At 45.1% G+C, this 13,858-nt stretch overlaps 2 protein-coding genes across 2 annotated transcripts; both read left to right on the top strand.

Moving 5' to 3' along the window:
• Nucleotides 1–9,729: 9,729 nt before the first annotated feature.
• On the top strand, nucleotides 9,730–10,494 carry LOC147966243 (uncharacterized). Its single transcript, XM_087527159.1, has one exon. It carries the CDS (start codon nucleotides 9,819–9,821, stop codon nucleotides 10,314–10,316), a length of 498 nt encoding a protein of 165 aa, XP_087383285.1. The 5' UTR covers nucleotides 9,730–9,818; the 3' UTR covers nucleotides 10,317–10,494.
• Nucleotides 10,495–11,640: 1,146 nt separating this feature from the next.
• LOC147966242 (uncharacterized) lies at nucleotides 11,641–12,669 on the top strand. Its single transcript, XM_087530765.1, has one exon. It carries the CDS (start codon nucleotides 11,641–11,643, stop codon nucleotides 12,667–12,669), a length of 1,029 nt encoding a protein of 342 aa, XP_087386891.1.
• Nucleotides 12,670–13,858: the final 1,189 nt, after the last annotated feature.

The following is a 13,858-nucleotide window of genomic DNA, read 5'->3' as shown; positions in this document are numbered from 1 at the left end:
GGAGCAGGTTTTCCTCCCAAGGGTTGATTCTCTAGGATCCTTCCTCTTGGGGTGGGGAATCAAAGCCATCGACATCACCAACACTCAATTCATCGTTATATCATCATCACCACACGAACCACTCCAATCATCATCCGTCTCCAACCCTACTTTTCAACCTATGAACTATTACTTCAGATTAGTTGATGAGATCACCTCCGGGTATACATTACTACTTGCATTTGATGCTTAGAGGATTAATCGGTGAAATATCTGTATGTTATTTTTTTTATCATATCATCACCTCCACTGATCATGTCTATATGATGTCTTCTGAGTAGTCCGTTAGGTTCTTGAGGACTTGGGAGAAACCTTGTTGTTAGTAACCATGTGAAATTAAGTAAAGTTCAATGTTTTGATATTATGTTGTGGCGTAACTCATGTGTGAGCCTCGACTACATATCACTTCACTTTATGGCCCTAGAGGAGGCATTGTGTAATAACTTTTGCCTAGGATGGCTGCTCGGAACAGATATTACCGTTGCCTGAGTTTGCCTACCGATGTGTAATAACGTTGGAGCAGACCGAATTCGCCATTGAGGATGCGCTGGTGGAGTTCGGTGTCGCACAAGTAGAGGAGGCGGCAGAGCAGCAGACCATCATTGAGTCCATCCAGCCGGAGCTTGAGGGCGAGGGAAGCCGCCGCTACATCCACGAGGTGGACATGGCGCGTGAGGAGCTCATTGCAGTCGAGGAGACGATAAAGACGCGCCGGAAATTTGCCTCGCTGCCAATAACAACAAGGTCGACGGCTTCTGCAAGGGCGTCATCGACATATCTGATGACGAGTAGATAGTCTAGCAATGTACATAGATGAATTTTGTGTTGCATGTAGTAGTGTGGATATGAGAATCGGGAAATGAAGACTATGGTTGCAGTGTCTAAGCTGCATGAGAGGTCATATATGTCGCTCACGCGACAGCTCGAGCTCCTTCACACAAGGTGCCCCCCAACTGGGCCGACCTTAGTTTGAACTTTGAACAGCGAAAATTTCCCAAAAAGTGAGCGTGCGTGCCTAGCCTTCGTATTTATTGGCCAAAGATTTAACTAATAAAATGTCAATGCATGTATACAAAAATTATACCGGCTGATTCATATTTGAACATAGTTTCAATGAATATTATTTTGCTATGTATAACATATATTTTATTAGTTAAAATCATGGTTGAAATATGACCCTAAATACAAGGGGGACTAAAAAAACCAGGACAGAAGTGGTAATAGGCAGCGCGGGACATTTTTGGAAACTTCAAAATAATTATTTTTCTTTGGAAAAGCGATTACTTTTTGGAACACAAACCTTTTTTAGAATTGTGAATAAAATTATAAAATCTCAAACATTTTTGAACATGTAAATATTTTATGAAAAATCTTGAATATGTTATGAAGACATGATTTTTTACTCTTTGAACAATTTTTGAAAAAAGGATTTATTATAATTCTGAACACAATTTGAAAATGCGATCCTTTTTTCAAATTTGTCCTTTTTAAGCATGATATATTTAAATTTTTGAAAACAAGAACATTTAAAAAATGTTTTAACATTATTTTAAAAAGTCTTGACCAAATTTGAAGATTTGTATAATATTTTTTGATAAAAGTGAACAATTTTAAAATCCTAAAATATTAGACCGCAAAGAAAATTTGAAACTTTTGGTTATTTTTACTCTAAAAAAGAACAATTTGCCAAGATTCGAATATTTTTTCAAAAATTGTTGAATTTATGAAAAAATGTGAGAGAAAGAAAAAATAAAAAGAAAGCAGAAAAAAGCAGGAATATGAAACTACTTTTCGTGATGGATCAAATGATATAAATTTCTTATTGTGAATGTTGATATATCTCTACTCCTAATGGACGAGTTGGTTGAATAGTCCCACCACTTTCGTCTGGTTTTTTTTCGTCTGGTTTTTTCGTCCCCTCCCCCACCCCTTTTCTACGGGTTTATTTTCGTCTCCATTCTTTCCTTGTAAACCAACACTTTCCTAAGATACAAAAGATCACAGGTCTAACTTTCCTAACTTACCTAAATCAACTGATTCCTCCCATCAATGCAATTTACTTTAGGAAATAAAATAACGAATTTTAAGGAAACAAATAACGGAATTTTACCCACGATCTATTTAAACCAAACTTATATGCCAATAAGATCAATTTTCGGTAACTTTTATATGGAAAGGAATAATTCATGATCAATCTTTAATCAAGCATAAAAAAATGGGGTAGTATTTGGTAACTTTTATATGGAAATGGATAAATCACGATCAATCTTTGATCTCTACTCCTAATGGACGAGTTGGTTGAATAGTCCCACCACTTTCGTCTGGTTTTTTTTCGTCTGGTTTTTTCGTCCCCTCCCCCATCCCTTTTCTACGGGTTTATTTTCGTCTCCGTTCTTTCCTTGTAAACCAACACTTTCCTAAGATACAAAAGATCACAGGTCTAACTTTCCTAACTTACCTAAATCAACTGATTCCTCCCATCAATGCAATTTACTTTAGGAAATAAAATAACAAATTTTAAGGAAACAAATAACGGAATTTTACCCATGATCTATTTAAACCAAATTTATATGCCAGTAAGATCAAATTTCGGTAACTTTTATATGGAAAGGAATAATTCATGATCAATCTTTAATCAAGCATAAAAAAATTGGGTAGTATTTGGTAACTTTTATATGGAAATGAATAAATCACGATCAATATTTGATCAATCATAAATCATTACTATTATATGAGAATGGGTCATTTGATTCCTCTCTCGAAAAAGAAAAAAAACAGTACGCCGCCAACTCCTCTCTCGATCCTATCCTCCTTGATATTTTTGCTAGGTTGTGGCTATGGGATGGCGCTGCCGCCGCCGCCATCACGGGACCACAGTTCCATGCCTCCGCCGTCCAACGTCTTGCCCCTTCCCGTTCTAGGGCTTCCACAAGTCAACATCGCACCTCCTCCCCACCAGAGAACATGTAGCAGTAGGAGCAGAGAGGAATCGGGGGCAGGGTTCGCCAGAAGCACCTCCCTGGGACAATCCCCATGGCGACCAGGCGCATAACCAGCACGCGGCAGTCGCTCCATGGCCAGCCAACAGAGGTGAGTCGCCTGTCCGCCCATCAACATAATCTCTCTTTCTCGCCGCGCTGCATGGGAAACGACCGCTCTAGGGATTCTCGATTCGGTCCTGGCTGCGCCGTTAGGTTTCTCACGGCTTTGTTTCAGTTGAGTTCTGATGTTCATAGTATAATTCGTCAAGACCAAATTTTCATTAATAATGTTTCCAACCAGGACAGTCTGATGCGAGAGAGTTTCTTGCCCGATTCGTGTGTCAACTAGCAATTCCTTGATCTTTACTCATGTTTCTCGTTCGTGATGTCCAGGTGCCGCAGGCCCGACAGGGAAGCAGAAGGACGCCGGCGCCAGCGCTGGCCTCCCCTGTGTGAGAGGAAACAGACGGGTGCTCGGGGACATCGGCGACGTTCTCCACGTGAACGTCCTCGACGGGTAAGAAAATCAGCGCAAGGATCGAATAATGTTCTGTTTTTTTGTTCTTCCGTTCTTTGGACTGAACTGAATCTTGTCTTGTTCACTGCAACAGCAAGATCCAACTGCCGACGGGGATCAATCACCCAATCACCAGGAGCTTCGGTGCCAACCTCTTGAAGAAGGCTCAGGCCGATCCATCTAAGGTATGAACAACACCCCCTTTTCCGCTCATACAGGCTTTCGAAAGCAATTTCCTATAGATGACATCAACATTTTGATCCTGCACTTGCAGATGACATCAACATTTTGATCCTACACTTGCAGGAGTTCTTGGGTTCTTCTTAATTTACCATTGCTAGAGGAACTAGACCAATACTCTAGGTAGTATCGCTAATAGAGTGGTGCGTTAAGTGGATGAGCAGGATAGGTAGATAACTTACTTTGCAAGAAAAATTCTAGGTGTGAATGCACTGTTTTGTTGGGGTTTCAGCATTCAACGTTTTCATATTACCATACATTATGTACTTAGATATATATCTCAATACCATTCATTCCTTGACTCTAATGGCGGGGTTAGTGTGTTTCCTCTGCGACCAATGCAAGGACTGTGCTGGCCATACTTCTTAGATATCTCACTACTAATGCAATGCATCTACTCGAGGCAGGGGTGGCACTGTTGCCTTGAGGATGTCTGATTGGAGAACACCATCATCCTCCCCTTGGTCTTTGATGTCTTGGTAGAGTGGTGGATCACGAGCAAGGTCCTCATTTCAAAGAAGAAGCGGTGATGTTTTGATTCTATGGTCATGTTAACCGTCTGGAGCCTTTATTATTTGCCAACACTAATATGTGACCACTCAAATCTTATCTGATATGCTTCTTTGGAAGCTGGCCAGAGGAACCGGAGTTGCTGCATGTGGGAGTAGTTCCATTTGTATCTAGGAGTGATGTATTATTGGTGTTCCTATTATTACGACAGCTCTCTTGTAACATTACTTGCTTTCTCCTTCTATAATAAATATTGTAAGCAATTTGCGTGCTCTAAAAAACAAGGTCGGGTTAGTACTCACCTCGTCCTATAAGAGGCTATTGTGTATGCACATGGTTGACTTGGCAGCAGAGACTCATTAATTCAGTATCAATGTTAACTGTGCCTCTCTGCTTATTTTGAACACTCTGCTTTTGAGTTGCATATAGTTTATGTTCGTCAATTAGTTGACAACCTCACACCTTAACATAGCTGAGAATTATTATTGTGCGTATAACTGGACAGAAAATTAATTGATGCAGACTTGGAGATGGTGAAGAAGTTGGTTGGAAAGAGAAAAAAAGAAGCAGGCTGGACTTAAGGTCGACAACTTGATGTGCATGAGGAGTAGGCATAGGCGAGCATGGCTGCACAGAGCAGTGACATTAGCCGGTGACCGGCCAGCACGGCCTCGACGAGGATGCTCCACCCCATGCTTGCCATTGTTCTGCACCACCGAGGTTTTGTTTTTCCCCTTCTCTTTCCTTCCTCCAATCTTCAGTCGAGTTGGTTGAACAGAAACAAACTATCTCTTCTATTTGTAGATGAAGAAGTTGTCTGGCTTACCAGCCGCCTGAGCACCCAGATCTTCGCGCCCGACTATCGAAGAAGCCTTGGGCTGATTAAGCTATCCCAAACAAGGTACATACATCCCCGTTGGCCAAGGTTCACAGATTTTTAAATTAAATATGTGCTAAAAATTCACCATTATATCTGTGGTTATCATCTGAAATTAAATATGCAGCTGTGACCTACTCCCTCCGTCCCAAAATAAGTGTCTCAACTTTAGTACAACTTTGTACTGAAGTTAGTAAAAAGTTGAGACACGTATTTCGGGACTGAGAGAGTAGATAATATTCAGAGACTATTTCTCACTATTGTCCAAAATTTGTTTGAGAGAAGTAGTCCAAATTTTGTTTGAGAGAACAGAAAGCTTATAGTCATCACGAGAAAACAGTTGTCGTGGATGTTGATGCTCGAGCTGATAGGAGAAAAATAGTTGCTTTTATCAGAGGCTACGACATACCTGGGCAAGCTTCAAACTTTACTATCCAAACTTTGTTGTAAGTGTCTGACTCCTTTGTCGTGTACTTGTGTATTTTTGCAGCTTCTCATGTAACAGCTATTGGAGTCTATTTTTTTACAGGAGTAGGAAACTTATGTTATGTTTGGTTCTTAATCACTGCAATGAGATCATAATAGACAGGAAGAATAGTTACATCTTCTCCTATGCTTAGTGTTAATTTGAATTGTTGTTCTGAAAGTTTTATTTAGGGAAACTGAAAGTAATTATCCTTGTCCTCCATTTGCAGTCAGATGATGCCCGCGGCCCTAGGGAACCATGGTATGACTTGCATTCAAAAATTGATGATCCAACAGCTTATGATGTTCTATAGAATTTTCAGGAGCGTTGGTTGAAGGCATCGAAACGCCATGGCAAATATCCTCTGAATATTCTCGAGATGAACCCATGAACCAGATTTGGAAACATTTATGGATCAATAAATCTTAATATTTGATCCACTATTAGCTAATAATTGTTATAGCTTATGATCTTATCGAGTTTAGGGTCGCTTATTATCTTATAGCTAAAGACACAAGCTGTTGAAAAATATCGTGGAAGTAAGTACTTTTCTCCCTCTCCACTTTCGTCGGTGACAAGTTCAGTTTTTTTTGTATTGATGGATCAAGTCATGTTGGTTTAACTTCATAGTATAAGGAACTTGCAGTTATTTTTTGTTCATTATCTTATAAGCTACATAAAATAGCAGTATCATCTTGAAGCTGGTGATGGATTAGTGGCCCCAGGTATTCCTGGTAGTGCAAACATATATTCATTTTTGTGAACTGAAAATGGGGGATATAGTATGTGTGATGAGTGGGATGGGAAAGGTTCAATAAGGCCTTGTACAATGGGAGGTGCTTAGGAGAGGTGCTTAGAGAAATAAACCAGGATTTCCTTAAGCACCGGTGCTTATTTGTACAGGGTAGACGCTTAACTAAGCGTCTCTTCTATAGAAATAGGCACCGGTGCTTCAGAAAAACCTAATTTATTTTTCTAAGCACCTCCCTAAGCATCTCTCATTGTACAAGGCCTAAGGAGACATGAGTAGATTGGTTATCTGTACCATATCAACATAATGTACTTTTAGTTTTCAAATTCTGATGTGAGTGTACGACTGACCCGTGTCATATTGGGTATAAAGAATTTTCCTTTTTCATCATGCCTCCTTGTACATGTTCTTTTGTGAGATTAAGAAAGAAAAAGCAAAATGGTTCAATTGCATAGGATGCATAAATACAACATTTTGCAACTGAATTAGTTCAGTGTTGTTTTTCCGTAAGAATAAACACAATATTTTGTAGGTTATGTTAGCTGGAATCCGGACTGCATGCTTAGAAATTGCAAATTTTTTAAAAATTAGATTAAACAAATATAGTTGAATCATACTCCATATTACTCAGTGAAACGGAGGCACGGTGGATTCACTTGGCAAACTCTGATCTGGTGTTAGAGCGAACACTCTCAGGACGGGGAGGTGGTCGGACATCACTAATGCCGCCACGGCCAACGGACGAAGAATAGAGTTCCTTTCTGCTTTCCCGTGCATGGATGAATGATTGGAGGAGGAGAAGGTGAGCTTGCTTGGAGAAGTATACATGATGAGAGCTATATGTTTGAATAATGGTATACTATATGTTTTATTGTCCTGTGGCCAATTTGAATTGCACACATATCACCCGTTGAGGGGAAAGGAAAAAAAAGTAACACACATGATCGGCTTGCCTGCTCGCCTTCTTCTTTTCTCTTCTCTGACGGTACCATCTCTCCCATCACCAGTCCTCCCGGCATCTCCAATGCGGCAAGAGATGAAGATGGACGTGCCGACGCGCGTCGACCACCGCAAAATAGGCCCGGTTGATCTTGCTACATACAAGAGCCCCCGAACTTCGGGTGTTTTCGCGCTCACGCATGAGCTTCATGGTGACGTCGCCAAGCAAGAGAACTAGAGGAGATCGATGAACGAATCGATGCACATTTCCCAATTAGAATATTTATTTAATTATCCTATATTTTGTTGTTTCGTGGCAACACATGGGAATTCGGTTAGGTTGATTAAGATCTATTTTTGTCTTACGCCTTTTTATTAGGTTGATTATGATCGTTTTTTGTCCTACCTGTTGCAATAGGCATTGGAGTGGGATTTGGGTAGCATTGTGTTTTTCTAAGGAAGGCCATCATGGCTCTCTTGCATTATTTATGAGATTACATCAAAGAAAGGGGTTCATCGACCCAGTACGATGTTTTCTTATAATTAAAACAAAATACAGCTAACTATCGGATCATATGATTTACTTCACTTTGAGAGTGCTTTAATTTTCCCTCCTCATTTAATTGTCAAAACTTAAGCATGTTAGAGAATCGCAATGGTTAATGGGAAGGTGGGATATGCGAGAGGCACTTTAGCACTTGTTGTAATGTGCTCGTGGTATTTCTCGCCTTCTACCCATAGTAACACATGAACAATTCTTTATTAAAAAAACACATGAACATTTCTTTGTCATAGTAGACGCATGGTGAAAGTGAGGTGGGTTTTGAAGGAGAGGGCTCCAACGAGAAATGTCCCTGTGGTGGGAAACCGAGCCGGAAGAGAATGGTCCTGTAGGAAAAGAAAAGGGTGAGTCATGGGTTGGTTTCCTTTTGTGTTGGGCCCGCGTGTTGGAGACAACATGTCGGATAGTCCGGACAACCACATTTCTCTCACACATATGGTTTGGATTTGGGGGATCCCAGACAAACGGTTCAATTTTGGCGAGCCCGCTGGGCATCTGTACACGTCCGGACGTACGAGAGAAAAATGAACTTCGACCTTGAAGACGACCTTAATCATTTATTTATTTACTTATATGCATTGTAGCCCGTAGCAACGCACGGGCATTCTACTAGTTTTTCTAAAAACTCAGTCAAACTTGCACTCATTTGACTTTTCAAAAAACAAATACACGTTATATAAAGGAACGGAGGGAGTACAAAAGAAAACAAAAGTTCTCAAAGCCGTCTGGTTCACACTTGAGATGGGTTGACCTGTGTGCTCTCACGAAATCATGTGCATTTGTCGCAACCTGCTAGTTTTTTCTTTTCTTGTAGATTTGTTTATTCAAAACGATTTATCTCTTAAACCATGCATTCAAATTCTGAACCATTTCACTGTTGAAATTTTCACGTCAAGATATTTGAAATTAATAATAGGTTGCGACGAACTTTTTTTAGAACCCACCCCTCCTAAAGAAAGAACAAAAAGCAATAAAGAAACGAAAATAAAAAAATGGCAACAAAAAGGAAACAAAAGAAAGAGAAAAAACCAAAGCCGAAAGCATGGTTACGGTTTTTTCACCCTTTTCCCTTTTTTGGGAAGCACAACTCGCGAAAACAAATTCATGCCTCTTATGGAAGCATATTTTTCCCTTTTTAAAGAAGCACATCACATTATTTTTCTTTTTCTAGAAGCATAGTTGTGCTTCTCACATAAGAAAATCTGTGCTTTCAGGAGAAGCAAATGTGCTTTTTGTGGAATCATAGTTTTTAGAAGCACATCAGTGAAGCAAATTAGTTCCTCCACGAGAAGCAAATATGTTCTTCTCATGAAAGCACAGTTTTTTCTCTTTTCAAGAAGCACAATTATGCTTCTCAAAAAAGTAAATTTGTGCCTCCATGATATTTGCTTCTTGTGGAAAGCACAAATTTGTTTCCCCTTTATGTGCTTCTCGTGCAAGCACAAATTTTTTTATGCAATATTTTTCCATCCAAAACCTAGGAAAAGCCGAAAGAAAACCAAAACCCCCAAAAAAATACTCATCCGAAACCTAAAGCACGTACAAAAAAGTGAAAAACGAAATCCAGGGAGAACGCTCAGCACGCGACACGTCGTGCCACTTGACTTGACGTACTCCCAGTCCACCAAAATTGACCCCAGTCCCTGCAAGGGGTAACCTTCACTTATTTTTCTATTTTTTTATTGAACTTAGGGCCCATCGACTTCAATTTACAGAGAATTTAGATCGTGGGCCTGGCCCAGCTGCAGCCTGGTCAGGGAGTCCATGGCGGCGACGGACTAGAGCAGACCACCGACACCGAGTCGACCTCTCTTCGAATAAAAAAAGGTCCTAAGTTCCCGGCTTAATATAGATCGAGACGACACCGCCGCCTTCACCGCCCCAAAATCCCTCCCACTTTCCGCGGCGAGCCAGTAGCCAGTAGATCCGCCCACCAATGCCCGGCATCAAAAGGAAGGCGCCCGGCTCCGGCGATGTCCCCGACGCCGGGGCGGGTGAGGCGTCGTTCCCTTCGCTGGCCGACCTCGCTATGCGGCGGGAGAGTCTCAAGAAAAGTCTGCTAAGCTTCCCCGAGGCGGCGGCGCTGGACGAGCTTCAGCTGGACGATGCGGCCGACAGGATCTTCAGGGAGTACGACCCCTCCACCGCGACCCCGACCCCCGAAGGCATGGTTCGCCTGGACGACGAGACCATCATCGACGCCTTCAAGTTCGCCAACTGGTTTTTGACCTCCACCGCCGAGGACGAACCGCCTGCCGGGGCGGATCCGCTGGTGTGGCTGGATGAGCGGAGGCGGACGCTAGACGAGGAGACGAAGAGGTGTGGGCCCAACAACTCGCGGTTGGTCATCGCCAAGATACGCGTCGACTTGCTCACCAAGGGCTACGTCGAGCTCCCCAGGTCGTACGTTGAGTGCATCCCCCAGGATAGATGAAGCAGCTATGCAAAGTATGATAGATATATTGATATAGATAGGCAGATACTTTGTCTCATAATATAAAAGCGTTTTTTACACTACACTATTGTCAAAAAACACTCTTATATTATGAATCGGAGTGAATAGATCACAGGATGATAGGTACTTCCTCCGTCTCAAAATAGATGACACAACTTTGCACTAACTTTGGATTAAAGTTAGTACAAAGTTGAGTCATCTATTTTGCAACGAAGGAATTGGTGTGATAAATATAGATACAAAACATGAGGATCAGTGTGTGCTTGTTCATGAATCGGATTCCTTATTCTGCAGCACTTTGTGAAAAAAAAAACATATGTTTCTTTTGATCCCTAGTACCTGCCAGTGCCATGGCTATTGCAATTTATATTACATGTATGAGATTCTTGGCAGTTTATACAGGTCGACTTTATGTAGAATTTTGGCTCTTGAACCTGAAAGCTGAAGAATCTCATGTGATTAATTTTCCTCCACGTGAATCTGATTCCTTATTCTGCTGCACCTTTTATGAAAAATAGTATGTTCTGTTTGATATCTTCCATGAGTAACATGGCTATTGCAACATACTTCCGCCGTCCGAAATTACTTGTCGTTCAAACGATGCTAGATACATCCGTTTGAGTAACAAGGAGTATATTAAATTGGTACGGATTGACTTTATCTAGAATTTTAGCTCCTGAACCTGAAAGCTCGCCGCCATTACTGTCATAAAAAAAGTTTGACCACCCTCCATTTTGTAATTTGTCAGAAAATAACACGCTACTTTTTACATGCCGAGATGTCACTGCAGAAGCATCAATTAGAAAGGCTCAAGATCCAACCAAGCCTATGCTAAATCCCCCAGTACTCCATTAAGGCATTAACCAACTCTTTTCAGATTTATACATCACACTGCATTCACAAGAGCTGCCGCCACGTATGCCTAATCCTTCTTTCTGATGCATATCAGGCAGCATACTGATCTTGCACTACGTTACAATTTTAGTGAAACCGCTGATACTCCTGAACTGCCAACACCCAGGGGGTTGGAGTTCTAAGATCTCACATGAGACGATTATCTTTGGTCAGTTGTTCTGGGCGGAACCGTCGGCAGTTGAAGAGTTGTTAACCAGCTAATACACACCACCAGATGAACCTATTCTATCCCTAGAACAGTGGAATCAGGCGCACGCGTAAGCGACGTCGCTCGTCCTTTTTTAAGCCAACCGTGTGGCAGGGTCGTCCCCATTCAAACTCGCCATCCACATCTGGCAAGCTTTGCTCCCCCATCGCCAGAAACCCTAGCCATCAGAACCTCAGCGAGATGGGGCTCTTCTCCGGCGCCGGCAGCAGCAAGGCCAAGGGCAAGGCCCCCGCCACCCCTTTCCCCGCAGAGTTCCTCCCGCCTCTGCCGGCGCCTCGCCGGCAGAGGCAGCGCATGAATGTGACAGTGCACCAAGCGGAGTGGCACTGGCGGCACCGCCAGCCTCTGCCATACCCCGACGTGACCCTGCCGCACGACTGGCATCTGGATCCAGATAGGATCCCAGTGCCGGCGACGCTGCGGACGGCTAGGGCTCACGCGGAGGAGGTGCGGTGCCGGCGGGCGCTGCTGACGCCGGAGCAGCACCGCGAGCCGGCCTACGCATCCGACTCGCCCAACTGGGCGAGGTGGTTCGCCTTCGAGCACGAGGAGGCGAGGCGACGGGGCGTGCGCGAGGTCGACCGGAGCGAGCCGCCGCCGCCGCTCATCGTCCGCGAGGAGGACCAGGCGGCCGAGAACGCCTACCAGGTGGCCCTTGCGGCCGTCTACCAGGAGATCGAGGAGGACGAGCGGCGCAGGGCGGAGGCGACGGAGGAAGAGGAGGCTTGCTACGAGGCGGCAATGGCGCAGGCACTTGCCCTCCCCGCGTCGGGCGACTGTGTGGTGCCGCCGGTGGCCTCGCCGTCCCCTCGCCGATGCCTCATCAAGTCAGAGAAGCAGCTGGAGCCCGAGCCCGAGCCGTCCCCCATCGAGCGCTACTCCTGGACGGGAGTAGTGCGTGAGTGGGTACGCGCGCCGCCGGTCTGGATGGGGGCGACGCCGGCACAGAAGGCGGCATACCTCGAGCACTGGCGCCAGATCCGGGTGGCCGAGGAGCGCCGCGACGGCGAGTACCTCGAGATGCTCGAGCGCGACCTCGAGGAGGAGCAGCGCCAAGCCGCGGCTGCAGAGGCGGCCGCACAGCCCCCCGCGCCGGCACCGCCTGTGCCCGACATGACCGCGCTCTGGAACACAGCGTTCTCCTGGGCCGGGCCGGCGCCGACGCTCGACCTCACGGACCCCGAGGACGACGACGACGCCACCGCCTAGGGCAGCGCGCTGCCTCGTAGTTTAGGCTCTTTTTAATTTTTTTAAATGCAAATATAGACACGTGGACTCTCGCCGGCCTTTGTGGCCAGCTTTATGTTTTATTAATGTTGTTTTTCTTTTTTAATATGCATGCGTTATTTTTTTTCTAGCACCGTTAAAATGGGCCCAAACGCGAAAGCGGACATCCATGTCCGCCTGGCCGACCGAAACAAACAGAAAACAAACAAAAACGCCGTCCGTTTGGGTCAGCTCGCTGGAGTTGCTCTAACATGAGCCGAAATTACAACTGGGACCGTCAATGCACCAGAGTGCAACACACCTAGGTAGACCAGACGCACGTACGAAACCCACCTCACCATGCCATGCTCATCCACTCCTCTGACCTCGCTGTTGCAGTACGGGCCACACCGACACGTGGCCTTCGCAAGTCAAAAAGAGCCAAAAACAACAAACCCAGCCATCTAATCACCCAAGCCACTACAGAGCACTCAAGAAGTCAGTTAGATAGAGCACATGTGAGTACACCACCAAAAATCCTCATGTCGTCCTTGCTCATTCAAAAGCTCAAAAGACAAACCAGGACGAGCACGCGACCTGCTCATAAGAGGTAAGGCCAACTCCATCGTACGACCCTATCCTGTCCGGTCCCGTCTGTTTGAGGTAAAATAGACAAAGGAGGCGGCCCAACGTGCGACGGCCCGAACCCATCTTGTCCGTTTTGTGTCCGGGCCGACCCATTTCAAGCACAAACTTGCGCCGGGTTTGGGTCGTGGCGGACACCAAACGGACGCGCGCTCGTCCGCGTCGGGGCCGCGTGGCAGGCGGCCACCTACCTCCCACCCGCCCACATCAATGCGCACGGGCGGGCGGCCCCACCTGTCATCCGCACGTCGAGCGGTCGCCGTCCTTCTTTAAGTGGGAAGCATGGACGGGTCGTCGTCCACACTGCCTCATGCCACCCCGTAGCCTCCTCGAAACCCAACAGCGGCGACCACGTCCCAAACCCTAGTCTAGACCTCGCCGGCCGGCCGCCCGCAGCCATGGGCCTCTGGAACTACGTCCGCAAAGGCAGGCACGACCGCGAGGCCGGCTCCTCGTCGGGACGCCGCCGCGGCTCGGTGAAGAAGGAGGAGCCCGCCTCGCCATCGCCACCACGCCAGGCCCCCGCGCCGCCCGGCTTTTCTATCGC

Source organism: Triticum urartu, chromosome 6A (assembly GCF_056163025.1).
Source record: "Triticum urartu cultivar PI428250 chromosome 6A, HENAU_Tu73, whole genome shotgun sequence".
NCBI classification, from domain to species: Eukaryota; Viridiplantae; Streptophyta; class Magnoliopsida; order Poales; family Poaceae; genus Triticum; species Triticum urartu.
Note: the sequence above shows the minus strand (reverse complement) of the source record. Positions and strands in the feature narration are given on the sequence as shown.